At 50.1% G+C, this 26145-nt stretch overlaps 1 protein-coding gene across 12 annotated transcripts in view; it reads right to left on the reverse strand.

Moving 5' to 3' along the window:
• MVB12B (multivesicular body subunit 12B) overlaps positions 1-21070 on the reverse strand; it is a 59479-nt gene extending 38409 nt beyond the window's left edge. For 7 of the 12 annotated variants that reach the window (XR_014227010.1, XR_014227011.1, XR_014227012.1 and 4 more), the window contains exons 1-6: positions 15111-15229; positions 14844-14966; positions 9394-9501; positions 6276-6372; positions 3359-3488; positions 2943-3065 (exon numbers count right to left, since the gene is read on the reverse strand). Coding sequence is in view for 6 of the 12 variants with exons in the window: in XM_082295245.1 (XP_082151371.1) it covers positions 2943-3065; positions 3359-3488; positions 6276-6372; positions 9394-9501; positions 14844-14966; positions 15111-15125 (596 nt within the window). In the remaining 6 variants the exon portion in view is untranslated. Of the gene's footprint in view, positions 1-2942; positions 3066-3358; positions 3489-6275; positions 6373-9393; positions 9502-14843; positions 14967-15110; positions 15230-16005; positions 16124-20560; positions 20792-20938 lie in introns of those variants that run through there. The other 5 variants (XM_082295249.1, XM_082295250.1, XM_082295247.1 and 2 more) reach the window with 5 other exon arrangements.
• Between the last annotated feature and the right edge of the window lie 5075 nt (positions 21071-26145).

Genomic DNA, 26145 nt, shown 5'->3' on the forward strand with positions numbered 1-26145 from the left:
AGACAGTAAAGGAGCCTGATGACCTGCACAATGGCACAGCCATGCTCCATGGCACAGCATGCCACCCTCACCAGGACATGCCAGGGCTGCTGCTAGAGGCCATTAAGCCAGATGCCTGCAGTAGAAAACACAAAGGAGAAGAAATGGCTGAAAAATACCATATGCAGTCCAGCACAACTACCAAACAAAGCCTCTCCTTGTGCAGCCCAGACTGTGAGCCATAACCCTGTGACACGAGCAGCAGAAACAGCACTGCTGATGTGCACCAACCTGTGGAGGTCACACCTCTGATACATGACAACTCTGATGGGCCACCATCCACTGCCATCAGCACCTTACACCACAGAGCAGAGGGGCTAGCGCAGAAGTAAATATATCCCACAGTAAACAGTCCTTCTACTTTAGAAGGCTTAGTTGTACAGAAGGGTTTGGTTTATATCCAGTGTTAGCAATTGTTCCGAAGCCCCCTCTTGATTCAGAATTATTCTGTAATGCAGACAGCAACTGAAGAGAGCAGCTGAGATATCTGACCAGCCCAACAGCAGACTCTCTGCAGTGCTCCATGCAGCACTGCTCACCGATTCTCCCTCACTACTGAGGCAGCGTCAGAACAACTCACTGCTATTCCTGTCAGGATATATCCACACGGAATAAAACAGCAAACTGGCTGCCAGTGTAATCTCCTCTCTCTATGGTGACGTGAAAATAACAGATTACTTGTGACCACAATCTTCCACAAACATTGTGTTGAGTAACTCACCACACTGCTGATAGTGTTAGAAGAGGCCTTCAAATTGTCTGTGTTCCCTGTAATAATTAAATATTTTCAGGATGCACCTTTATATACATTTCTATTTCTTAAAAAATATATTGGATAATAAATAACCAGAGTAAAAAAAAGACATGAAAGATGCTTTGAATGATCAGACTGGTAGTGTAAAAGTTACCTGTAAATCACACGTGGGGTGTGAGAGTGGAGCTGGCTACCGACAGGTGGGTTTTACTACAAGGCATTAATGTAACATTCAATTATTCCACTGCATACTGGCTGGTTTAACTCAGCCAAATTAGAATACATTTTATATTGACTATTTTGACATTTGCTTTATTTGGCAAGTAAAACAAAACTGATCCAATTTCCTTGCAGCCATTGTAAACCATAAACTGCACAACAAGAGGTTATAAAATATATAAGCCTTGTAAACACTTCTTTTCAGACTGTCACTGATGCTTTGAGCTCTAATTTTGGCCCTGTTCCCAGCAGCTTTGACACTGCTCTGCAGCCTTCCCTGGTCAGCCATAAAGTGACCCTTCCACATTCAGTGATTAAGCACTGCCATTGACATTCTCTTTCTATGATAATTTTTTTTTTTTTATTACTGTGGAAATCTGCCCAGACAGAATTTCTTGCAGAAAGAAAATGAAGATCTGTGCTCTAAAATTAAGACATCTTTCTCTCTGATCTCACATGGCCTGGGCTGGCATCTAGCTTATGTCCAGCAGAGCTTCAAAATAACATCTCATGTCCTAGTGGGACAGCCTGGAATCTCCAGGAAACTGCTGGCTTTTCATCTCTTTTGCCTCCATCTCTGAGAAGCATGACAGCATCTCTGCCTGCAGCACACCTGACAGTACAGGACAGCAAGCACTGTGCCACGGCATGGCAAGTGACCAAGCAAAAGTCTCAGTGAATGAAACACCCAAATGCTTTGCAGAGCTCAAAGAGCCACCACAGGACAGTGGATTTCAGTCTGGGTCATGGGTGAAGGCTCAAATGTACACACCTGCCTTAAGGAGGTACCTGATAGCTTTCTGGTGAACACGTTGCAGTGGTTTAAAAGTGTAACTCTGAAATGACCTGTAAATCAAGAATCTAAAGGACATGAGCATTTCCACCCATGTGATACAATGACCTTTGTACACAAACTGGACCCTGGAATTCCTCTCTGCTGTCTCCTTCGAAATTCTAGTTCTCACTAGTTACTGTAATAGTGTAAAGGTATCTGCAGTGTAGAATATGCCTAGTGCAAAAATACACGTACCCTTAAATAAGCAAAAGCCCAAAGTGATCCGAGGAGAACATGCTGTCCCCTGGCAATGGCCCAGCCCAGTCTAGGAGCCTCTGCAGCAGGAGCACAATTCACACTGGGTGCTGTGCTTTCAGAGTGACGTCAGGGGTGCAAAGTGCTCAGTTTAATCACTGTCTGGGCTGGTCTGTTGCTTAACAACACTTTTTGTCCAGAGTATCCAGCAAGTAAGCTCTCAGTACAGGACTACTGATACATGAAAGTGTATGCACCAGCACATCTGTTTATACACACACACAAATATTGTCTGTCATACAGGGAGAACAGCCTGGACAGACACCACTGCCCAGCAGTGCTGCTCCCATCAGTCACTGCAAGATGAGCATGCTGCTGTGCACACTCATGTCAGCTGTATAACTGGAGCTCAGCAACTGGGCTCAAAAAAATAAAAAGCCAAGAACCAGTACTTCAAACCATGAATGGACTGATCCCAGAGATGAGCAAAACCTGTTTCCCTTATAAAATTTGTAGAGACACTTCTCCCTTCCTCTGGTCAAGGAGAACAATCAGCATGGCTGCAGCTCTGGCTCACCCTCCTGAGCTGACCCACATGTATGTGTTGGAAACCACAGCATCCTGCATAGTTTGAAGCAAAGGAAAGGTACACTTTGCTGTTTCCCTTCCTCTGAAGGCTTTTTATTTTTTTCTGGAGGCTTCACCCATTTTTCTTTACAAAACAACAGGCAAAGGAACTTCCAGCAGGCAAATACTTCAACGAACAGCACATTCCCTCATCAGATTGTGACACAATCATTCCACACCAATGCAGCACCCTGGTCTTGGCTTCCCAGGCAAGGTTAGTAACCACAAGACATGCAGCATCAAGCAGAAAGAGCTGGAATGCAGAAAACCTACCTTGGCAGGTTGGGAGCGGGTGTCGAAGCTGGTGCTGGGGCGGGAGGAGCCGCGGGCTGTGCGGAGTCGTGATTGCGGGGCACTCTGCCCATCCGATACCAAATACCCATGCTGTTCAGCTCCCTGGGGAACCAACACAAAGCATCAGTGCTACAAACAAATGCTGCACACATGCACGAGCAGCAGGCACTGATGCGTTTCACAAACAACTTGGTCAGTGAGAACAAGAGTAATTAAAAAAAGGGGGGGTGAGTTAATTCGCACATCAAACTCAGTAACACTTGTACTTACTTGGACTTTTCTAATGATAAGCTTCAGCTCTTACAAGCTACTACTTGGTAATTACAGGAGCACTGGGTGCCTTGCTTTGCTCTAACTGCATTCGTGCCAACAGCTTCGGAGTGCAGGGTACCTACCCTATGAACGTGTACTGAGGAGGGGCTTGCTTAGATCTCCCCAGGATTCGGATATCGCAGATCGCTGCCTCTGTAGAATCTCGAGGGATGAATTTAATGCACAGCCTCTTCTTTCTGAAAGCTATTTCTTCTGCAAAAACAACCCAGAATACAGGGTGGGTTTTATGCAAGATTAGAGTATAAATGTTATTTATAGACTCTCCAGATATTAGGCAGATAATTATGGCAGAACTGGTGCCAAAGAACAGACATATATCAACAAACCAGTCAGTGCAGTGCCATTCAGTGAGGATTGTTCTGTCAGGAGATGTGTTATTGGCACTGCAATAACCAGATCTCCTCCTGCCTGCTGCAGAGATCAGCTCCCACGTGTGCCCCGGTGCTGCCCCACAGCACAGAACAGCAGGGGACTCTGCCAGTTCCGCATGCCTCTCGCACTCCCTTGCTCTTTCCCAGGTAATGTTTGCCTTGCTGGCCTGGACAGCCATATCTAAACATTCCTCCCACAAGCACTGCCTCTAGGAATGTACCTGGAATCTTCTGATACAACCAGTCAGTTCATTCTGCTACATGCTTCCAACCAGCTACTTCCAACCCACTGTGAGGAGGAGCAGGCAGAGCCTGCCGTGCAGAGAGGTTGAGTGGAAGAGCTGTCTGTCCAAATCTCACACATCCCAAGTGTTAGTGGCATCTCCTGATCAAGTCAGCAGGCACAGAAATTATACTCCCAGCATGTTTGCCCTGGTTCTTTGTAAGGACAAACCAGATTCACAAGGCAGTAACTGCCAGGACCTCCCACAAGGCAGCTGTGCTGCTCTGACCTGTGCTCTGGGTGGATGAACGCACTGCACAGCCCTTTCTGCTATGTGTCACAGAGCAATTCCACTTATTTCCATGTTATCCATCACAAAAAACTCAAGCCCATCAGAGTTAAGGCTTATCCATATAAAGAATTCACAGACCTTCAGGCTGTTTACCAGCATGCAGACACAATCCACAGCCAGCTCTGGTGCTGTCTGTGACCACAGCTGGCACTGGCACACAGACACGGATTTGGAGAACAATGCTCCATCTCATCCTAAGGAGGCTCAGGGTGAGCCAGGTGAGGTTCCTGGTTGGATGCAGGCACTTGGAAAGCAGGACAGAAGTCTACTGATACACTGAAAATCTAAAGAGCAGATGCTGAATGAAAATCTAGAAACGACGAGCAACTACAAACAAGTGCCTGCAAAATAAAAACCCTTCATCTTAATATGAATAAATACCTTCCAACTTAAAAGATGCTGTCACTTCAACAGATGGTAAGCAGCCCTGCCTCCACAGGCTCCTCCTGTTTCGTAATCCGCACCTTGGGAAACAGCAATGCATCCCAGCCTCTGGAATGTGCTGCTGCACTAGCACCAATAACCTACAGACAGTGTGAGGTGTGCCAATAGAGCAGCTGTGCATGCAGCTTGCAGTTACAGTGCTGTTTTTAGAGATGGTAAACACCTGCATCCCTGAAGTCTAGTCTTCTCCTGCTTTGAAAAAGCAGGGCTTCTGTTTGAAGCACCTAAAACTGATTTTAGGAGTCTAGGATTTAAATCCTAAAGGCTTCCTGAAAATCTTCTCAGAAGTACTAAGGAGTACTGTATTACATGTACTAACTGCGAGTCAGCTGCCACTTAGAGAGGAGCACAGAGACACCTGTAACCACAAATCTAACTCTGAACACAATCAGTGCCTCCTATTTGACTTTATCTGCAAGTACAAAGCTGACTATTTGCTTTTGTCTATGTTCTCTTTCACACCACTTCCTTAGTGCAGGCAGTGCCTCTGCTTTAAGGCTGTCGCAGTTACAACCCAATGCATTTCAAATTAATGACAAAGCCCCCTTCCACCTTTCCACCAGGACTGTCACAGGAATTGAAGCAGCACACAGTAAGGTCCAGCACTACCAAGGGTGAGCAGGATAAGCCAACTATTCTACCTTATACCACACATGCCCAAGAATTTTCTAGAAGCAGAGGGTGACCTGAGGGAATGGTCTTCAGAGCCTTTCACTTCCAGGCCACAGGTTCCAATCAGAACCAAATCACAGTGAGTGAAAACCCATCCTGACGTGCTGCAGCCCCAGATGAATGACTCCCTGCAAAGCAGGTTCATGTAACCCTTTTCTGCTCGTTCCTAGGCTGGATTTCATCACTGACATGCACTGGGACCAGCCTTCTGTGATCAGCAGCTGCACACCGAGCACCAGCACCAGTCCTGCCATCCTCTCATGCTCCACTCCCATGGGGTTTGTCCCCTGGCAGCCCAACGCCCTCTGTGCCTGCTGCACAGCACAGGGCTGCCACCAGACGTGGCTCCAGCTGCTGCTGGCACGAGTCCCGGGGGAGCTGAACACACTGTTTGGGAACTGCTCGCTTAAATGCTGCAGTGAAGCAATTCTACCTTGCAGAAACGAGGATGGTATTCCCCCTGGACACCACACTTGGGCCTTGTCTCAGCAAGCACAAGCATACCTGACCCCCCCAGCCCTACGTTCATTCGCGGCAGGAGATGTACGGTGGGGGGGCACAAACCCGGCACCACGAGCACAACCCCTTCCTTTCAGTGCATTTGTGAACATCCCCTGGCACAGCAGCTCTGCTCCTGCTAGGCCCAGTCCACCCTTCAAAATGAAAAAATAAACTCTCTCTTCCTGCCCTGGAGCCATGGGACTCTAGCAGGTGAGTGGAGACAGACAGGCAGCCCCATTAAACAGCCTGAGGAGGACAAGAAAACCAAAGGCTGTTTTATTGCAGCCCCTACATGTGTACATGCCACCCCAGAGAGCAACAGTGCCAAGAGTGACCCTCTGCCTGGGACACAGCCCTTTTCTGCCTGACCACACAGGCACTGGCGGAGTGGGACTGAGGAATAAATGTCAACTTACGTGTATCGATGGTCTCCTGGATGGGGATGAAGCCTACAGGTAAAGTGTCCTTGATATCAATAAGCTTCATATCAACCAAGACATTGCCTAAATGACTCTTTGGAGAGAGAAAAGAAACAGTTGATTATGACAATGTCACCAAATTACACCCCAGATCTTCCCCCTGCTGGACCCTTGTCATTTTATCTGACCACAACTTCAGAAATGGGAAGAACGTACCAAGCCAACCCTTGCAAGAGTCCTCTCTGCAGGAACCAAACAATGACTGACTAGGAGATACCAGACAACTTTCAACACTCAAAATTCTAACACCTCATCCACTGCCATACTTCCAGATCCTTGGAAGCACAACCACATTCTTCCCTCTGAAAGCACAGCAGTTAGAAATACTACCTTCACCAACTCATCCACTGAGCAGGTCCCCTCAGTTCTTACACACTCTACATCTACACAGCAACATGACATTTCCATGACAGCAACAGCAGAAAGCATTACAGGATGATGGCTTATGCACACATAGCCAAAGTTATTACATGCATTAGCTAATTAGTACTGAATAGACAAGGTTCTAGCTCCAAATGCAGTGCACTCCAGAAGCACAGGCCATTTGGAATTACAAACTTCATTTGGAGTCCATAGGAATTCTGAACTCATGCCCTGTCCTATTAATCAAGGCTTGAAGAGCTCAGAGCTCAATTCAGAGTGACAGCCTCCACAATAGTTTAGAGACCAGATTTTCTTTGCAGTTTTCGATGAAACCAGCACTGCTGCCAATAATCTGGGTTCACATATGAAAGATTTTCACATTTTAGGTACTGCACAGCCTTTATAAACAGAAACACAGTACAGAACAACTAAAATTTCATCCCAAGCCATCAAACCATGTCAGTGAGTTTTACTGTTACTGGTTGCTAAGCACCTACTTTAGTTTTTATCTGGCAAGAGTTTTTCAGACAAACCTGTACTCTCTGATTATTTCACTGAACTACTTACAAAACATTTACATTTGCAGGCTCTGAAACAAGGGGAGGTCAGGTCTGAGTTTATTTTTGGGAGGTTCTGCATTTTACGGTCAGCTCCTCACCAGAAGGGTCAGCACACCTGCAGCCCTGTCCCACCAGACACAAATGTGGCACACATTCTCTGCTCACATAAAGAGGCTGAAGCCGGGCAGCCCCCACACGCCTCTGACCCCCCATGTCCAGGGCATCTTGTAGCAAGCAGTGCTGGATGCTGCCAAGCCTGAATGTGTCAGTTAACATGGTCCTGGCACAGCAAACAGCAGACAAAGTAGTTGCTGCTGATTCATCTTTCATGTTTTATTTATTTAAGCTGTCTGTGTGTTACATCAGTGGCAACTTTCTGCTGAACCACTGATCACTCCTCCATCAGCAGCAGACAGGTAGGAGAGGTGCCTCCAATGAGTTTGTTGGCTGCTGGAACCCTGGGAGTCAGCTCTGCCATGTGCACAGGGGAGCAGGGGACAAAGCCCCCCCGTTTGTGAGACCCACCATCCAGGGCCTCCCCACACTCAGACACAGCAACGTCCTTATAATGGTCACATACTGTGAACTGTTGAGAATGATGATTCTGCTAACCAGGCACTGCAGACTGACTCTGCTCTAACCCAGATATCCGAAGTGCATTAACTCTCCTAACTACAACATGCTCTTCAGGAGAAGAGAGTTCCCAGTGTTTTGCTAAACACAAAAGAAACCCCTGAATGGTAAAACTCCCAACCAAAGTGCAGCAACACATCAGCATCTGGGGGAGAGAGAGGAGCCTCTCACTTCCTTCCTCCCAGATGAGGGAACTGAGGCCTCTCAGCCCTCAGATGCTCCCAACAGGGAAGTGCATCATATATTCCACGTGGCCAAGAGGACTGAGGGAAGGGGAAGCTTTTGCTTTAATTCATGCCTCATCAATATGAAGAAGGTAGTCCCAAATCATGCTGAGCCCAGGGTTCCTGCCAAAAGTCCAACAGGCACCAGCTGAGGGTATTTACACTGCCAGCAGCTGCTACTGTCCTGTAATTATTTCTGACAACTTCACATTTCAGGTAGCCACAGATAAACCTAATATTCAAATCACACAAACCTATTTAATAGCCTCCCTGCCTATTCCAGGGCTACTATTCCTGCAACTGCACATACTCTGGGATGAAAAGCACAATTATTGTCCATCCACCCCAGGAAGTGATATTTCCCATGGCTCTGGAGCTTTACTTTAATCTAGAGGCAGGCAGGGAAGCGGATAGAATAAAGGTCAAATGCTGGGAACTGGCAATCCCCAGCTCTCCTGCCAGGACCCGTGAGCAGCCCCTGAAGCTGCCATCACTTTTCTGTTCCCGTCATGGTGAAAGCACAAGTACAAAATGGTACTTCCAGACCCTGCCAACTGAGTCGCCGTGAATATCCAAAGCGCGACCAAAAGCAGGATTACCCACTAGATGGAGTGCATTCATTGCAGAAGTCAACAGTTCCTCCAGAAAAAAGAAAGTTTTCACAGTAGCCTCAACCAAAACCACAGCAGAATGCATGAAGCTCTTGCTGCACAGTCTCCTCTCCTCCACAGAAAGTGTGGGCAGAAAACTGCCGCTAATCAGGAAGTAATTTATACTTAATAGTCAGACCAAATTACAAGAATGTGGTAGCATATGCACAATGTGGGCACATTTTCAAGAATCAGCACCAAAGCCAACAAAGATAGCAAGCTAATCCTGCAATAAAATATCAGTGATGCCCCTGGATTCAGAAACCAGTATTTCCTTCACGAACACTACCTGCACTGTTTGTTTCTTGAGGAATTTGGGTTAGAAATCAATCGGGACCATGAGTGTGCAGCACCCATTGCTGCAGCAGGAAACGAGTGTGAGAGGCTGCTGAAATGCAAACGTTCCCTTTTCTGCTTTTATTGCAGAAGATTTTGTCAGCAATTTCTTTCCACGAGAAACACAGACAGGCAAATATCCTGCCATTGCAGTTTGCCTCCTTACTCACCCAAACTCAGCGAAACGCCTGCTTGAATTATAATTGGCTCCATAAAATGAATCATCTTATGGGTAAGAGCATACCAGGCACAGATGCAAATCATGCAGACACTCAGCAAACGGACTTACATTTTCTTTTGAAAATGATCTGGTGAAGCACAGGTACCGTGTGACCTTGGATTTAAATAAGCCATCTTTCCACAGGTCAGCATCCAAGCCATCTGCTGTTTGTGCAACCTGCAAAGAAGAGACAGAGGGAGAGAGGAGACATGTGAGCCAAGATAAAGTTAATACATGTGCAGTACTTCTTCCTCAGACCTCTCCTAATTAACAGCAGCCCAAACTTTCACAGCATCTCATTAGTTTCTTCACAAGGTGCAGTGCAAAGAACTTTCAAGAGGAGGTATAAAAAGAAGTTCTAAAAATGCTGTCTCTCAGGAGACCCTTGACTAAAGATGCTCTGACAAAGGCTACTCTAATGAGGAAACTGCAACTTCAGTTACAGTCTCCAAACAATAGTCTGGAAAAGTCAGCACATCGAGGTATTCATTACCACCCTACACGCAAGGGCACCCCGGGCATGCTGGAAGGGTCCGTGAAGACAGAGCACAGAAACTGACCCATCTTGGGACTATTTTCATGGAAAGCCATCAAGGAATTCTGGCTCCCAGGTCAAAAAGCTGCTTCCAGCAGGTGTGGAAATCCCTGGTCACCGGTGGATTTTAGCAGCAGAGCTGCATGCGAGGACACACCCTGAAAATGTCCCTTTCCAATGCAATCCCACATCCAGCCGAATTGATGGCACACGATGGTGGTGGGTAAGGAAACAGACCCTGAACCCCCCCCAGAACACATGCATGTTAAGCATGATGTGCAGGAGAAAATCTCACTTCAAGCTGATTCAAGGAGTGGGCAGGAGGCAGCACCATGCACTGGGGAAGGGCTCTTCTCTCAGCAGCTGAGCACTCACCACGCACTGAGCAAGCTGGTAAGAGCCCTGGCCCCAAAACATTTGTTGTTGAGTAAGAGAGGAGGCAAGAAGGCAAACACAAGGAGAAGGGCAGCAGAAACAAGATTACCCCATCAGACTAACACCCAACTGACGTCTCCAACAGGAGACTCCAGCACAGCCTGAAGCTCCACAGCAGCACAGCTGAACTTCTGCCTAATGCCTCTCAGATGGGACAAACTGCTCCACTGCAGCTCTTGTGAGCCTAATCACACCAAGCGAGCCCTTGGCCCCAGAGCAGCCTGATAACAAAGAGCTGACACTTGTCACTATTTGCACCCGTGTTTAGTTGAGCTGAGACTGTGCAGGGCGCAGGAAGCAAAAGCTGTGTGCTGACAAGGCCTCCGATTATCCCGAGTGCAGCAGGGAGACAAGTGTTTATGGTCTGATCAAAGCAGCAAAGTGCACCGACTGCTCCCCGAATTTTGGCAACTGCTGTTCACAAGCCCCAGCTCAGCTCGAACCATTGTACAACACACACAGCTTTTGTGCTCAGGCCTCTGCAAAGAGATATGCCTGATTTTTAAACAGCCACATTTTAGAATAGGATTTTGGTGATTTTTTTGCTTATTTCAATTCCTTGCATTCAAATCTTTCCTGAACTGCTAGTTTAGGAATATGTAAAATCCACATGCATCTCCCTCCCCAGTTAGTAAGTCAGTCCTGGCGAAAAGATACTCAGGAAACAGTCTGCTTGGGAAAACTGCTGGCATATAGGGATGGTCAGCTTGAACTGCAGACCTTGCGAGAAACAGTTAGAAAGACAAGACTAAGATTTCATCACTTTCTTAATCGACATGGTTCAAGTTTTGTGCTAGCCAGCTATGTTAACATGCCCAAAAATCAACAAGCAGCAACAGATCCAACTGCAAAACTGGTGCTACAACTTGCTATCAAATGCCCTTTTTATCTAACCTCTGAAAGCTTAAGGAACTTCACTTACAAAAATACCGCATTTTTGAGGTTGAGGTACATCACTTCAGTTGGTATCATCTTCTCTACCACTCACTGACAGGGCACAGCTGCATCACAGCTGAGGCATCCGAAGGGCCCCCGCGCTGGCACTGCTGCCCCTCTGGAGGGAGGCCTGGCACTGTCACAGTCCAACCTAACAAGGAAAACACCTCCAAACCTCCAATCAGACCCTTTTTTATGAAAAGCCCTGCCATTCCAATATCTAATATAATTCTAATTAAATCTAATATAATATAATTCTAAATATCTAATTCTAGTTGCCAAACTGCAACAGTTGCAGGCAACATCCCCAGCAACGCACCCTGAGTGCTCTGCTCTTCCTTCACATCATCCTGCTGAAGACTTTTTCCAAGCCTGGAGAATGTAAGCATGAATGAACTTGTCAGAAAACTCATGGGGAAAGAAAACAGAGCAATATAAACAGGAAACTTCTTGCATCACCTGCTGGGCTCCTGCAAGCAAAGGAGAAGTCTCAGCAGCTCTCAAAGCAGAGCCATGCCTAATCTGCATGCCCTCAGGACAGGAGCCAAGTGGGAGAGGCTGCAGCAGACCTGGCCAGCAGGACAAGCACTCTGCAGGCCCAGCTTGCCCAGTCCTTCCTTGGCTGAGAGGCAAGGAACGTGCGAGACAGAGGATACGGCACCTGGCACTGAGCACGCAGCACCCCAGGCACAAGAAATGGTCCTCCTCCTGAAGCCAGGGGAAGACACTCCTCACCCATGTGCTACAAACAGCGGACTTGACAGTGACATGCAGTAAGGAAGTGACAGCCCTGTAAGTACAGGGTGATCTACCTGCTGCACAGCAGTCAGAATGGGGCTACTGCTACCACAGTCAGCTCTTTGGCAAGCAGGGCCTTTAAACCTCCTGCCCCACAGGGTGATCTGCCCCTCTGGCAGAGTCAGGGCTGTTCCTGCTGGGTGAGCAGCTCGCTCGGGCGCTGCCCCAGAGCAAACCCCACCACAGAGCTGGTGTTCAGCCTGCAGCAAAGAACATGGCTGCACGGGAACCACACCTCTCTCCTATCCCAGGCTCCTGCCTCCCACTTTGCCTCCCCACCCAGACACTCAGTATTGCCAGTTTGGTTGGATTTTCAGGAATCTAAGTTCAGACACACTCTTGTATATTTTGGCAAAATCAAGTCTTTGGTGCTTCAGCTGTGAAAGGCCTGGCCAGTCATTACAAGTGCCAGTAGTGGATTTGTTTTCTAAGGAGACACAAAGGCAATAGAGATTATGGACTAACTAAAGAACTACAGAGGAAAAAAGAGCTCTGGCCCATTTGCCAAGACAACCCCCTAGGCACTGCTGCCTGCCAGCTCCAGATGGGCAGCAGGCCGAGCCCTGGGGCTCCATGTGAACCTGGGAAATGGACCTGGACATCTCTAGGCATTTAATTTACACCTGGGATGAAGCACCTATGCTTCTGGAGATTTCTTTTAAAGAGAATGAAAGGGAAAAGGATGTTCATTGGAGAAGGATACAAACAGAAGGGGAACTGGTAAAGCCTATAAATAACATCGGTATCTCAGGAAGAGCGGTTACTTCACTACAAAACTTGAAACCATCAGTGAAACTACATGAGGAAATACTTTCCTATGCAACTCTGAATCCACCTGTAGAACTGAATGCTGCAGGAAGCTGTAGTGACACACAAAGCCACTGGAACCCTAAGGGGACTACAACATCCCAAGAAACACTGCTGTTAATGCTTCCCAAAAGATGAGAGTGGTTCTCCTCTCCAGGGTGCAGTGTGCACCTCTGACTATGAGGGCTTCAAGGAGCACGCTTCTGGGATGCAGCTGTCACAGCTGCCTTCCTCAAGGCTTTACAGCAATCAGCTGTCAGTGTCTCAGTAAGGAAATGGCATATCTGCAGAAACACGGATCCCAAGGCCACCCAGGTCTGCACATTGCCCACGTCTCAGAACACAGTTTCTCTGCTGTGCTCAGCAGTGCACTTGCACACATTCGGCTTCACGCTTTCAGCTGGGCCAGACCAGGTTCCAGAGAAGTCACGGGGAAGTGGCAACCTGGCATACCACACACTGCTCCAGTGCACTGACTCACAGACAAGCCACCCTCACGAACACCCAGGCAAGAGCAGGACAGTCCTGCCTGCCACTGTCCCCTGTCACATCAGCGTGGCACCCAGCACGGCCCCTTGGCAGCGGGTGCTGCACAGGAGACAGGACACCAAGGGCGGCTGGCAGCACCCAGGCACACTGCAGGGCTGATGTGGTTGGCACGTGGCAGCCGTGCTTGGGGAAGGACAGCAGACAGCAGGCACTGCCCCACGGCTGCTCCAAGGGCAGACAGTGCTCCTTGTGAACAGACAGTGAGGCAGCAGAACCAGAGCAAAGGCAGCTCCTCACTGTGCCCTGAGGAGAGAGCGACCCACATTCACCAGCATTACACCACCACCATAATTGGATTAAGCCACAGGAAGACTCTTTTATCACGTTTAGTTTAAACTGCGCTAGCACTGCAACTCCCCATTAAGCCACAGACAGGCTATCTGGGGTGAGTGCTCTCTCTGCCCAGCCATTTAGGCAAAATGCAATTCTGTTATCACAAGTCTCACACTGTCCCGTGCTTCTTTATCAGGGCAAGCAGCTAATTACACAGCCTGGCTCACACAGGTAATGAGCACTTGGAAAAACACAGTAAATGTAAAAACCTCCCAGGTCTTTAAGAAACCTTTTCACAATTCCCCCCCCTTGTGTCCTTACTTCAGCCTGATCCATTTTACTTCTTCACTGTAAACAAGGTATGCAATGATCCAGAGCTGAAGAGGTATGAGCAAAGCCTCAAGTCAGATGGCTTCCACTCCCACCACACAAGCTGTGTGGCTCTGGAAACCCAATGTTGTGGTACCACAGTTGGAGCAGGACACACAGAAAGGGGAGCAGATGAACTACAGGCCAAATCTTTCTCTGTAGAGCACTGCAAGGTCAGTATTATGTATTTCACAGTTTGGGACACTAATCTATGACTAATCCAAGGAACAAGCAGCTGTTGAACAGTGACCTCCCTTTATCTACACACACATTCATCTCTGCTGTATCCAGCTGCCTTTTCCTGCTGCCAGTCTCCTGCCAAACCTTAGAGGTTTGCATTCTGCCCATCAAAATCATCCTTGCAATTTCAGCTGGATGCAAAACTCTTTGATTCCCATTCTGGAGCTTCTCATCATCATTGTGCAGTGCTGGTATGTGGGATTAAACAGCTGATGAGGGATCCATTTATTTAGAGATATAATTTGTACAATACTTAGGACTCCTTCAGGATGAATGTTACTAGGATTATTAAATTTGCTTGCCACAGTGGTCAGCTATTTCTGTAAACCCCTCCTCCAGAAAATTAAGCTCCTCTGGAGTGGCAAAGATGAAGTAGCACATTTGCACCCACAACCCCCTGCTGAAGGAAAGCAATAAGTGCTGTGGGCTGAAAGATGGGCAGCTGGCTACCAAATGACTTCTCACAGCTCAGTTTGAAGGCAAGTTCTCTGGAACTTGCTGTTCCCAACAAAATAAAGCCACATTAGTGCAGAAACAAAGCATTAGCTGCAGCAGCAGCTCAAACAGCTCTACTTACTACATCATATCCAGTCGGTGCTCGGCTCCGGGATGCGACCACACCAACGCCTGTGATGGGATCCATCGGCACGTCGGGCAAGGCATCGGTGAGGTCTCGCACCTCAGGCATTATGGAGTGATCCTGGAAGAAAGGAGCAGAATTAAAGGCTGCTGGGGAGCACACCCCAGCAGAAGCCAGAGAACCAAGAGCACACATGCATGCCACAGTGCCTGTGCTGACACACCACAGACGGCCAAGGTAAACACAGGATTAGGCCAGACACACCTTCTGCACTTTCATTTGCTTTTGATAAGAGTGTAAACTTGTGCAATGCCAAATAGGTTTGGAATTTGGGCTGGCAGCCTCTGAGACTTATTTTGTTGCTTCCGTGGGCTGGTCTCCATCTAGCAACGACAGGAAAACGAAAGCTAAACCCCTTCCCTCCCAAAAAGAGAACAAATTTCATCCCCAAGTCAGGCTGGTTGAAGCAGCTCTGTCATTTTAAACAGCAAGAAATCTGCTCCTAATGGCTTTAGAGGGAGGTTCCCCATTCACTGTGGGTGTTAAGACATGCTGGGGCTCCCCCATGAGTCTTCAGTCCCATCACACCCCCCTCAGCCAGACCGTTTTCAAGGAGCAGCACAGATGTCTCTGGCGCTGGATGCAGAACCGCACTGGCTGCAGGGAGCCTCAACACCAGGGAGCACAGAGGAAGCACAGGGTGGGCTGGTGCAAAGCAGAGAGGCCTTGAGGAGGCCCGAGCATCTTCCAGAAGAGACACATCACCAAGAACATCAGGGGAGGGAGATAGGCAAAAGTGACAGAAGCAGGTAAGACCAACTAATTTCAGAGGGATGCTGCTGCAGGAAGCAGGAGGAGAGGACAAGAAAGGGGCTGAAACAACTGAGGTGGAGGATGGGGAGAGGTGTCACTGCCTCAGCATGTGGTCTCCTGCAGAGGCAGCCAGTTAAAGCAAGTCTTCTCTGGCTTTCAGCAGGCAGGAATGCCCCAGGAAACCACCCCCCACACACCCCAAGACAAAAGGGCAAGTGCTTTGTGTAAACAAGCATCACTGCTGCACAGCCAGGCAAGCCGTGAACCAGAGCTGCCTAATTCAATTCCCTCCTCAGAGCAATCAAACCCCAGCATTTCTAGGCCATTTAGACGGCTGGTTACTTACTGCTTCTAGAAAAGGCAGAGGTGAGTACTGGTGCCAGTGGGACCTGGGTTTACACTTCACAATGCCCAGTCTGAACAAACATCGTGCTGCAGGCAATAAAAGAGAGCAAGTCTGGGCCCTATGTAAATAATAATAATGTCACATGAACAGCCAGACCACTTGAGGAGTCCAAAACAACAGATGCTAGTGACCAGTAATGGCGCAGACACCATTGCTGATGAACCAAACAAAGGAGAGAGCTCTGCTTTGGCACCGGGACACGCATCCAGCACACACAGAGCAAAGTGAACCCTCTTCACTCCCAAAGCAGCTCAAACCTTCAAAGCATGATGGTGAGCACAGCCTGAGCCACAGGGGCTCGCCCTCCTCTCCCAGCAGGCTCCCCGTCCTCAGAGTGGGTGAAGAGCACAGGACCCTGCTGCAGGAACACTGGAGGCACCAGCACAGCCACGACAGACCCCGCGCCACTGCCTGCGCCACGCCACAGCTCACCCGGGTGCCTCGCAAATAATGCAGAACCCCAAACATACAGCATGGAACAAACATAATGTGAATTTAACAAAGAGCTTACAATCTGTTCTTCACGAACGTTTTCTGAAACTTTTTCAAGTCACTCTCAACAGTGTGGTGACTTGTTACTACCCATTGGGAGGAGCTGGAAGATAATGAATGCTGACATAAGCTTCTCTTAGGCCATTTTGAACTGAAATCCAGGTAAATTATGGTATTCCCCAGCATGTTAAGAACACCACACGGCAGGTTCCAACACAGCTGCAGCTGCACTGTGGGGAAGCAGATCTGCTCACATGGTGCCAGCAGCCTCCACCAAATGTGCCCTCGTGAGGTGCCAGCTGCTGAACACTGCCCAGGTCCTGTCTCACCATGCTGGGGCCTGCTGCGGGGAGGGCCAGCTGCCCCGGCAGGAACTGGAGCAGCTGCCAGGTCAGCCTGGGAAAGGCTGAGGACAAGGAGGTCCCATGCACCAGCACAGACGGGGGGAAGGTGGGTGCTCCAACCCACAGCGTGGTGCCGCAGAGCAGTCCCCCTCAGCCCACCGGCACCCCGTCCTCAGCGAAGGAAGAAGGGCACCTTTGTGGGAGCCATTTGCAGCCCTGCTCGGCACAGGAGGGGGAGGGGGACGGCATCAATCCTCACTTTGTGCTGGCTCACACAAAGCCCCTCTATGGCGGCAGCACCGGGCGTGGGGCTTTCCGCCTCGCCGTGGTGGATGCCACGGGGCAACACGGCACAGCACCGGCGCAGGGCCCCAAGCAGCACCTGCTGCAGCAAGGGCCACCAAGCTCCGTGCCAGCGAGCCCAGTACCTTCCCCTGCCCCGTGCCTGCAGCCGACAGGGATGGCAGGCACAGCACCTGCCCAGGGAGTGAACCTGCTGGGGCCACTGCAGCATGGCCAGGCCCTGCCACACCAGGCCAGTGACGCTGGGCAGCTTCCTGCTGTACGAGTGGCACTGAGGATGCATCCAGAACAAACATGGAGCAGCAGCAGTCTGTTTGCACACTGGGATAAATGTTTTTGTGAACTCCGCACAGGTCAGAGGGGAGTCTCTGGCTCGGCAATCACACAGACCATTAGCTACACTGCACGTCTTCCCAAGGGTGTCAACAAAGTTTGGTTTCTTTTCCATTGCACCTTCTAACTTAAAAATGAAAAAAACAAACAGTGAAAGAGGAGATTAAATTAAGGAGCAGGATTCTATAAATAGCCATATTAGGTAGCTTGTTATTTTAATTCTCTTTAGCAATGGGAGTTTGACCTGCACGCTCACCTACCATCACAGTGGCCGAGCACTCAGCCCAGGATATGGCCCGTCAGCATCCTGCAGTAAGCTGCCTGTGCCAAACCACTCACTGCAGGGTTATTCTAGGAACAGGCCAAACAATGAGAAGAACATTTTTCCCATTAGTTGGGAGCATGCTCCCTGAAAGTCGTTCTCAGCTGTGGGGCCACATCCAGTCCCCAGCACACCCCAGCAGCCAAGGGAAGCCGGATGTGAGCTCTGGGGCAGGAAGAAGTTTCAGAACACTGTGGGGCCGCCCAGACAAAGCCAGTGGGGAAAGAATGTGTCTCTAACAGAAAAAGTCCCCATGCATCCTGCCAGCACCAGCCCCAAGCAGCAGAGCAGGGTGGGATGGTCGAAGGACGAGATGGACAGGATGCACTCTCGGAGAAGCAGCCACCATGCTGCTGGCTCTATCCCGAATGCTTCCCAACCCTCAAACCAGACATGCCTCAAGGCAGGAGGCGCAGTGTCCCAGAGATCTTGATGCCCAGCTGCAGCAGAGGTCTTCTGGGACCACCAGTTTCTGGCACGGCCTTCTTCCCACAGCCCATGCCCACAGTCACACACACCTCCCCTTCTGCCCGCACTCCCAAGTTTGTCTGTTTAGATCCTTTTTGCTTGTTCTCTCCCATTTCCTTTGTAGCTCATCCGCCTTTATTAGTTTATCCTAGGCATACTTTTCTGCTGGCTCCACTGAGGTGACTGACCACACACACTGCTGGGCTCTGGCTGGGACATATATACAGCAGAAGAACCCACTTTCAGAAATGAATGCATTATTGTAAGTTTCTAGACCATTTTTTGCTCTCAGTGCTCCTTTTCAACAAGTTCAAGAGCTGGCGAGTACATGACCAGATCAGGCCTTTCAATGTATTTGCCACAGAAACATCATGCTGCCAGCAAAGCGGGTCAAGCTCTGAAGTTAAATAGCCAGGGACATGGAGGGAGAATGGTCTTATTGTTTCTTCCTCCAGCTACAAGCCCTGCACTTTGACACTGGCTTGCTCTTCCCACAAGCAGAAAAGTATGAGCTAAGGCAAAACTGGAAAAAAAATATCAACTACCTCACTGAGTGCCTGCAGTCTGTGGGAAATAGTCCCATAAACCAAGGCAGACACGCTGCTCAAAGCCTCGTCCGCCTGCTCAGCCTGTCACTCCATCCCTTTACGAAGGCAGGCAGCACTCCTGGCACAATGTGTGCTGCTTCGGAGCCACCCTGCTGCACTCCTACGCACGACTGCGCTCCCACCGCGTCCGGGAACCGGACACGGCCCCAGCCAACTTTCTATTTCTGTTCATGGAATAGGACATAGTTTCAATCAGAAAAACAGGAGCCTGCAGTGGCAATCAGCATCAGGGCCTTGGAGGCCACCATCACAAACAGGAAGAATTTCAGTGTCACATTTCACCCCCATCGAAGGCATGTCTGGAATCACCCCTGCACACAGGCTCCCATAGGAGACCGTTGCCCTGCACCAGCTGCAGAATCCACACTTTGTGACTGAATGGTATGGAAACAGGAACTTAAGCAACAGAATGAGCAAAATTGAGACCCTATATTGCTTCACAGCACTTCTAACTAGGGACACACGTTTCTGAACGTTTCTGTTTCAAACCAAAATAGGTTTCCAAACACAGATGACCTTGCAACAGGGCAGCAAAATTGAAATGAAATTCACTTCAGTTATTCCTATCTTGGCAGAGGTAGGAACGGGTCCCTGGGGGCTACCAGTACCCTTGAGCCTGGGATTTGCTTTGTCAGAGAAGCACATGCTACAAGAGTGAGATGTTGTCTGCTTTATTTCACACCTCCAGAAGCTCAAGATATGCCTTCGTCTAGCAGGGAAGGCCATCTCAGCTAAAAATTATAGGGATGACACTTCCAACCTGCCACACAACACACAGGCTCCCTAAAGGATAGATGAGCACATTCTCACTCAGTTAAAATAAAACACAAAATGGAGAAACCCAAGCTTTAGCCTGAGCAGTTACACACCTGCTGACACCCAGCCTGTCTGGTTTCAGTGTTACTGTGACCAAGCTGAGAATGCCCCAGCTCTAGGAACGTGCAGAGAACACCGAAGCTTGGTGTTTGGTGTTCTTGGACCGTTGAAAATCTCTCCAGAAACCTCAGAGAAAGCTTGCAAGCCTCGGTGATGCAAGGCGCGAATACTTAAAGACACAGGCAACTCTGTGTCGCTGCCCTGGCCCGGCTGTAAGAAGTCAGCCAGTGTCACATCTCCAGCCATGCACTAAGCACAGGTGAAAAACGGGCAGTCAGGTAGGCCCATGCTACCAATGCAGCAAAAGACCACACGAAACAGAACGAGTTTTGTTATTTTCTCTAACCGACACCAAGAAGAATTTACAGTAAATTCCAGAGCAGGTCAAGGTCACTGGGGCTGGTCCCCGAGGGCCGTTCCTGCAGCTACCCCAGCCTCGGAGGAGCCGCCGGGTCTCACGGAGGCCACCGGGGCACTCCAACCCGGGGCACTCCAACCCGGGCCCAGCCGCGAGGAGCCCACGACGCCCGGCCCCGGCGGCCCCGGCAGCCCCGGCCCGCGGCGCTCCCGCCGCCGCCCCGGGGGCTCAGCCCGCCCGCCTCGCCCGGCGCCGCGGCCGTGTGAGCGCCGCCGCCGCTCCTCCCGCCGCGCCGCGCCGGGCCGGCCCCGCCGGGCCGATCGCAGGAGCCGCGAGAGCCCGCCGGGCCCGGGCCGGCAGCGGGGCCGCGGCGGGTGCAGGGACACTTAACTGTTGCCCGTGCGGCGGGCGGCGGGTCGCGGCTCCCCCGGCGCAGGCAGAAGCAGCTCCTCATCGCCCGGCGGAGCCGGCGCGGCGCGGCCCGGCGGGAGGAGCGGCGGCGGGGGAGCGGCCTGCGGGCCCGGGCGGAGCGGCGCGGGGCGGGGAGCGGCGGGGAGCGGAGCGGACGGCGGGCAGGCCTCGGGGCGGCCCCGGGCCCGGGGCTCACGGCGGGGCTCGGGCTCCCGCCGCCGCCGCTCCGCGCGCACCGCGGCCGGACCGCGGCGCGCAGGGCCCAGATCCCGCCCCGCCCGGCCCGGCCCGGCCCCTGCGCCGCCCCGCGACCCCCGCCCCGAGCCCCGCGGTCCGGCCCGTCCCACGGGACACTCACCGCGGCTGCCGCGCTGCGCTGCCTCCTGCGCTCCGCCCGGCCCGGCCCGGCCCGGCCCCGCCCGCGCCTCCGGGCAGCGGGGCTCGGCCCCGTCACGGCCCCGCAGGGCCGGGGGCGACACCTCGCGAAAACCTCCCTTCCTCGGGAACAGGGCGATGCCCGGCCGAGCTCCCCAGCATGCTCCGAACAGCCCCCCCGGCCCCAGAGCAGACGGGAGGTGCCAGGTGGAAATGGCTGAATAGTTGTGATTTGGTCAATGTAAGCTCCTTCTTCCTTCTGAAACAGGCTGCATCCAGAAGATGGGCAGCAGCTGCTGTGGGCTGAGGAAGGGCAAATGGTGTCAAACAAGCTGGTTATCAAAGTCCCTGGGGTTGGGGGGATGAGTGGTTTCAGGAGCTACCTTGAATTCGTTAAGATATTTGATGCTCTGTCTCACCATGGCCTGAAAAACACATTAAATAGATATGGTCCAAAGTGGCCAGGGTTTGCCTGGCTGGGTGACCAGCAGCCTTGGGGTCCACGCACAGCACGGAAGACATCCCGAATGGAGGGTCTGCAAAGGTCTGGTTCTGCTCAACCTTATCACATGCCAGGGTTGAAACTGACAATGCCCTCATTGAATTAGCAGATGATGTGAATTGCAGCATATCGTGGGACAGGAGCATGGTTCATAGCCATCATTACATGAACCGATCCTGCAGCTGTCCTGCACTGGATTTTGAGCACCTTATCTGAAGCAAAGTCAACAACAATCGTCTGGAGAGCAGCAAGATGGGTGTAGGGGCTGACATCAGTAGCCTTTGGTGCAAGACAGAGAGTTGGAGCTGCTAATCCAAAGCAGAATAATAAAATCCTGGGGTGAAGAATGAAATAAGAGAGAGAAGGAAACATGTTGATGTGTATGTGAATTAAAGAGAAGGGCAGAAACCTCTTCCCCTTTGTGAGAGGCTGAGAAGTGATATGTGTGAAGTGCAGCAAGAGATTCTGTGAAAGTGAAAAACTACAATACCAAAGGGTTAAGAACAGCTTGGAGAATTTTTGTTACTGGTCAAGTCGAAAGCCCTTCCAAAAGCTCTTATCAGACATTATTCATTCCCTTGGAGCTGATGGTCTCCCCCGATCCTTTATAGAGCTGGTTTACTCTATTTTCCATGATGCCAGGGTTTTCTTTGTGTGGGGAGCCTGGCCTTTGTGACTTAGAAGAGAAGGATCTCACTCAGACACCCAGATTTCCTCCCACTGACAAAATCAGGTACCACGTGGCAGGGTGGTGCATTTATCAGAGGGTCCATCTCTATGGTCACAGGGTGTTTCCTTGACTGATATTCTGCCTTTAACTAAAATACTAATTCCCCCTTTTTTTCCCCCTCTCCCATTGTCTTTTTGCTTGATTTGGCCATCTTTTGAGGAGGTCTGTTCAGCTTGTTCTTTTCTCACCTGGATAATGGTTTGTGTCTTCCATCCTATTTGTACTGTCTCTACACTGCTTTAGCAAATCTGAGCCGAGCAGGAGTGGTTGAGCCAACAGCCCTTCTCTTTCCTTTTGTGGGTGTCTCCAGGTTGGTTTTGCACCTCTCTGGCTGTCTCTGGGGTAGGCAGGAGCTCAGCTGGCCAGGTGCTGATGTGCCTGCGGAGCTGAGGACCAGGGGAGCTCTCGGGTTTGATCATCAGGGCTGTTCCAGCTCCTTGCTCTTCATCCTGGTGTGGTCAGACTTACTACCAAGCAAAACACTATAAGCTTTGATTAGTCAGTGTTTGAGAGGTTTGTCTGGAAGGCAACATACACATTAGTGGTTTTGTGTTCCTGTCCATAAAGCAAACAACTGAAACTGGTGTCCTGCTTCATCCTGGACACAACCCTGGGCTGGGACCAAACCTTCCTCCTGTCCTGACTGGTGCTTCTCTCCAGTAAAGCATTTCAGGCTGGTGCTTGTTGAACCATGGTAATAACTGAGTGTTTGGAACAGCAGCTCCATTCCCTCCCTGTTTGACCAAGGCTCTCTGGCTCCTACTGAGTACAACCCTGATGACTGTTAGTGGCTTCTGCATCCAAAGATTAAAAAAATATATATATTTTGAGCGATAAGGAATACAATGCATTTTTTTGATTTGGAGAGTAATTTAGAGAGAAGAAAAGATGATGCCTGGTGGAAATGAGAAATATATGTCCCATACATAATATATGCCCCAAATGTCCTATTACAAATACAAGAAGATTTCCTGAACTGGAGAAGTTGTTACACATTACAGTGTGCTAATGCTCCCCCACGGAGATGCTGATACTGAGAGAGTCTTTAGTGTAATAATATTAAAAATCCGAGAGTTTCAATAAGATGCTCCCTGCTACCACGGTGGTAGGAAATGAATTGATTCCAAAGGAAGACTCTAATTGCTGCTTAGTATCCACAAAATATTCAAAGATTCACTGCAAGCGTATATCCCAATGTGTCTGTGGCATGATCTGCAGTCACATGTTTTCCAAAGAGACAGTCACTCCCAGCACGATTTAGCTGCTGCCATCGGAGTGGCTGCAGCCAGACAGCAGCACAGATCAGGGCAAGTGCTGGCACCTCTGCCCGCAGGCACCTTTAAACCTCGGCAGGTTTGGAGGCTGGGAAAAGCCCCATTGTGCTCTTCCACAGGGCACAGGGCATGGGCTCTGAATCAGCACATACTGGGTATTGGGGATATGAATCATAGCTACACTGGAGTTGGTGAATCTGTGTAAAGTTACTCAAAAGCATAAATATTTGCAAGTATAATGCTTTCCTGTGAATATTTTACATCCATATTTTTCAAGATGCATTTATTTACTCCTCTTTATTCAGAGCATGTCTTTTCTCACGCTGCAGTCCTGTACATGCTGTCCAGTTCATACCAGTGTCGTCTTTTCAGGACACCTAATAGGGGGAATTTCAGTCAGTCTTGGCTCTCATACTGGGGCTGTGGCTGAACAAACATGGCTTGCTTATCCCTGAATGGATGGCTGCCAGAACTCAGATCCCTCAGAGTACTGTTCCAAAGAATTGTGCATGCAAGCCGGGTTTGCCAGCTGTGTGGGACGTGCTCCGTTCATGCCACCCTGCTCCGTGTGACTGCCACAGCACGGCGTGGCTGGAAGGATGGCGACTGCTGGTGCCACTCCTCAGGGCTTAATACTGGCAACAGCACTGCTTTGCACCTCACAGTGGTTTGCTGGCTGCATTTGTGGGGGTGAGGAAGGTTCCTGGGGAGCCCATCCCACAGCCATTCCAGAGGAAGCCCAGTGCTGTGGCCAGAGACCTCATTGCTGCCAGTGCTGGCTGTGGCAAGGTCCTGCCCACCACACTGCAGCTCGTACTCTCCATGGGGAAAGCCGGCGAGGAAGGGGCTGTGGCTGGCCGTGCAGGAGGCAGGGCCCCTGTCCTGGCATCGCCAGCCCAGAGCACCTCAGGTGAGCAGCCAAATCTGCTCCTCAGTCAAAGGCTGGACCAAGACAGGAGACAGTGGTTGATCCCCACCACCCTCTTTGCATTTCAAGCATTTCATAATAGCAAAATCTGTCTGTTCCCAGATACCACCTCTGAAGAATAACTGTGCACAGGTTTCTACACTTTCAGCTGAGAGCAGACAAAATACAGAATCCTGCGGCTCCCACAGGGACACTGGCCCAGTGCTGCTGCACATGCTACTCCCACGGGCAGCAGGAACTCCCAGCAAGCCCTGGTCAGACTTAACCCAAAAGGGATCCCAGTTTGCAGGGGGAAACAACCTGTAAAGAGTCCTGCATCCTCATCCTGCCTGTAAGCTAAAGTCCTTTAAAATCCTTTGTGCTGCAGGAATTCATCTCTCCATAGCCACATTTAGCACAGTAGTGCAATATTGCTGCACATTCCGTGTTTTCCATGCTTGCCTTTGGAGGAAAATCAGCCCAGAGTTTCATTTCATGCTGGAGTTGCTGCAGGTCATGGCTCAGCTGCTGCCTGGTTTTAATGTTTCTTGAAGGTAGGTTTAACCTGCTGCCTCTAATTTGGTGCACCAAAATACCTCTTTGCAGTAGAATTTCCCCTCTATATTTCTAGTTTACACCTTGATTATTCTAAAAAAAGTAAGGAGGTCCTAATCTCCTTTAACCCAGGCACCCACTCTGAAAGAAGTGAAGTGGTTTGGAAAAAGCAGTTTCTTGATCTATTTCCCATTAACTTTCCTATCCCATAGTTGTTACTAAGCACTAGATAAGTTGTCGCATTTGTACTTCAGTTATGATGTACAGGACAGCAATATACAGCAATCCTACCAGAGATAACTGATTTATGTAGCACCCAGTGGTGGCTTTTGCAAGGACAGGGTTTCAGCCCCTAAAGAGGTTCAGGGCATCCCTCACCTGAAGGTAGGACTGTCACCAGCTGCCTCCACAAGGGAAACAGGGCCCAAAGCATCCTAAGACTTGCCAGGGTCACAGGGAGCCTCTGGCCCAGGGTGCACAGGCACTGGCACTGTTTAGTGGTATAGGGATGAAATCTGGGCTCGTGAGTCCTTTTTCAAGGCCCCACAGCCAGGACCAGCCCTGTTGTTCTGTGGATACACCCTGGGACTAAGGCACAACTGCTGTTCCACCAAATGGAGGGCAGAGAGAATGCCATGCAGCTAATTACCAAGGAGAGCCACGCATCCACATCCTCAGATTATGAGTAATGGCCACAGCACGATGGAAACCTTTGCTTGAATAATTTTGAATGATGAACACATTTGAGGAAATAATGTTTTCTTTGCAGGCCTGCTCTGATGAAATGCTACTGCTTGCTTTGCTTCCTCACTCAGGGTGGGTGCTGTCCCCACAGCGCCTGGCCACCCACTGCTGCCGGTGGGGCCGAGGGAGCCAGATGGAGCAGCTTGCTGCTTACTGCCAGGCCATGGCTTTCCCTGTGGATATGTGCAGGGAAACCCATGGATGTGGCTATCAGGGTTGCAAAGCTGTTGTCCCAGGAACATGCTGGCAGCAGACAGCATTCCAATGCCAGGTGCTTGCACAAAGGAATGCCAGGGAGTCAGTTAATAGGTGACCTTTTGGCAGTGGTACTGGGAAGGTCGGCACAGTTCAACTGCTTTTGCAAGACTTTGGGTGCAGCCCTTTCTCCATTTAGCCATGCAGGACCCCAAAAACACAGCTCTGGTCTTCCAGCTCCTGAAAGCAGGGCCACAGACAGCGCCCCTTGTTCCTCTTAAAC

The sequence above is a fragment of the Coloeus monedula genome (genome assembly GCF_965178545.1).
Source record: "Coloeus monedula genome assembly, chromosome: 21".
Taxonomy (NCBI): domain Eukaryota; kingdom Metazoa; phylum Chordata; class Aves; order Passeriformes; family Corvidae; genus Coloeus; species Coloeus monedula.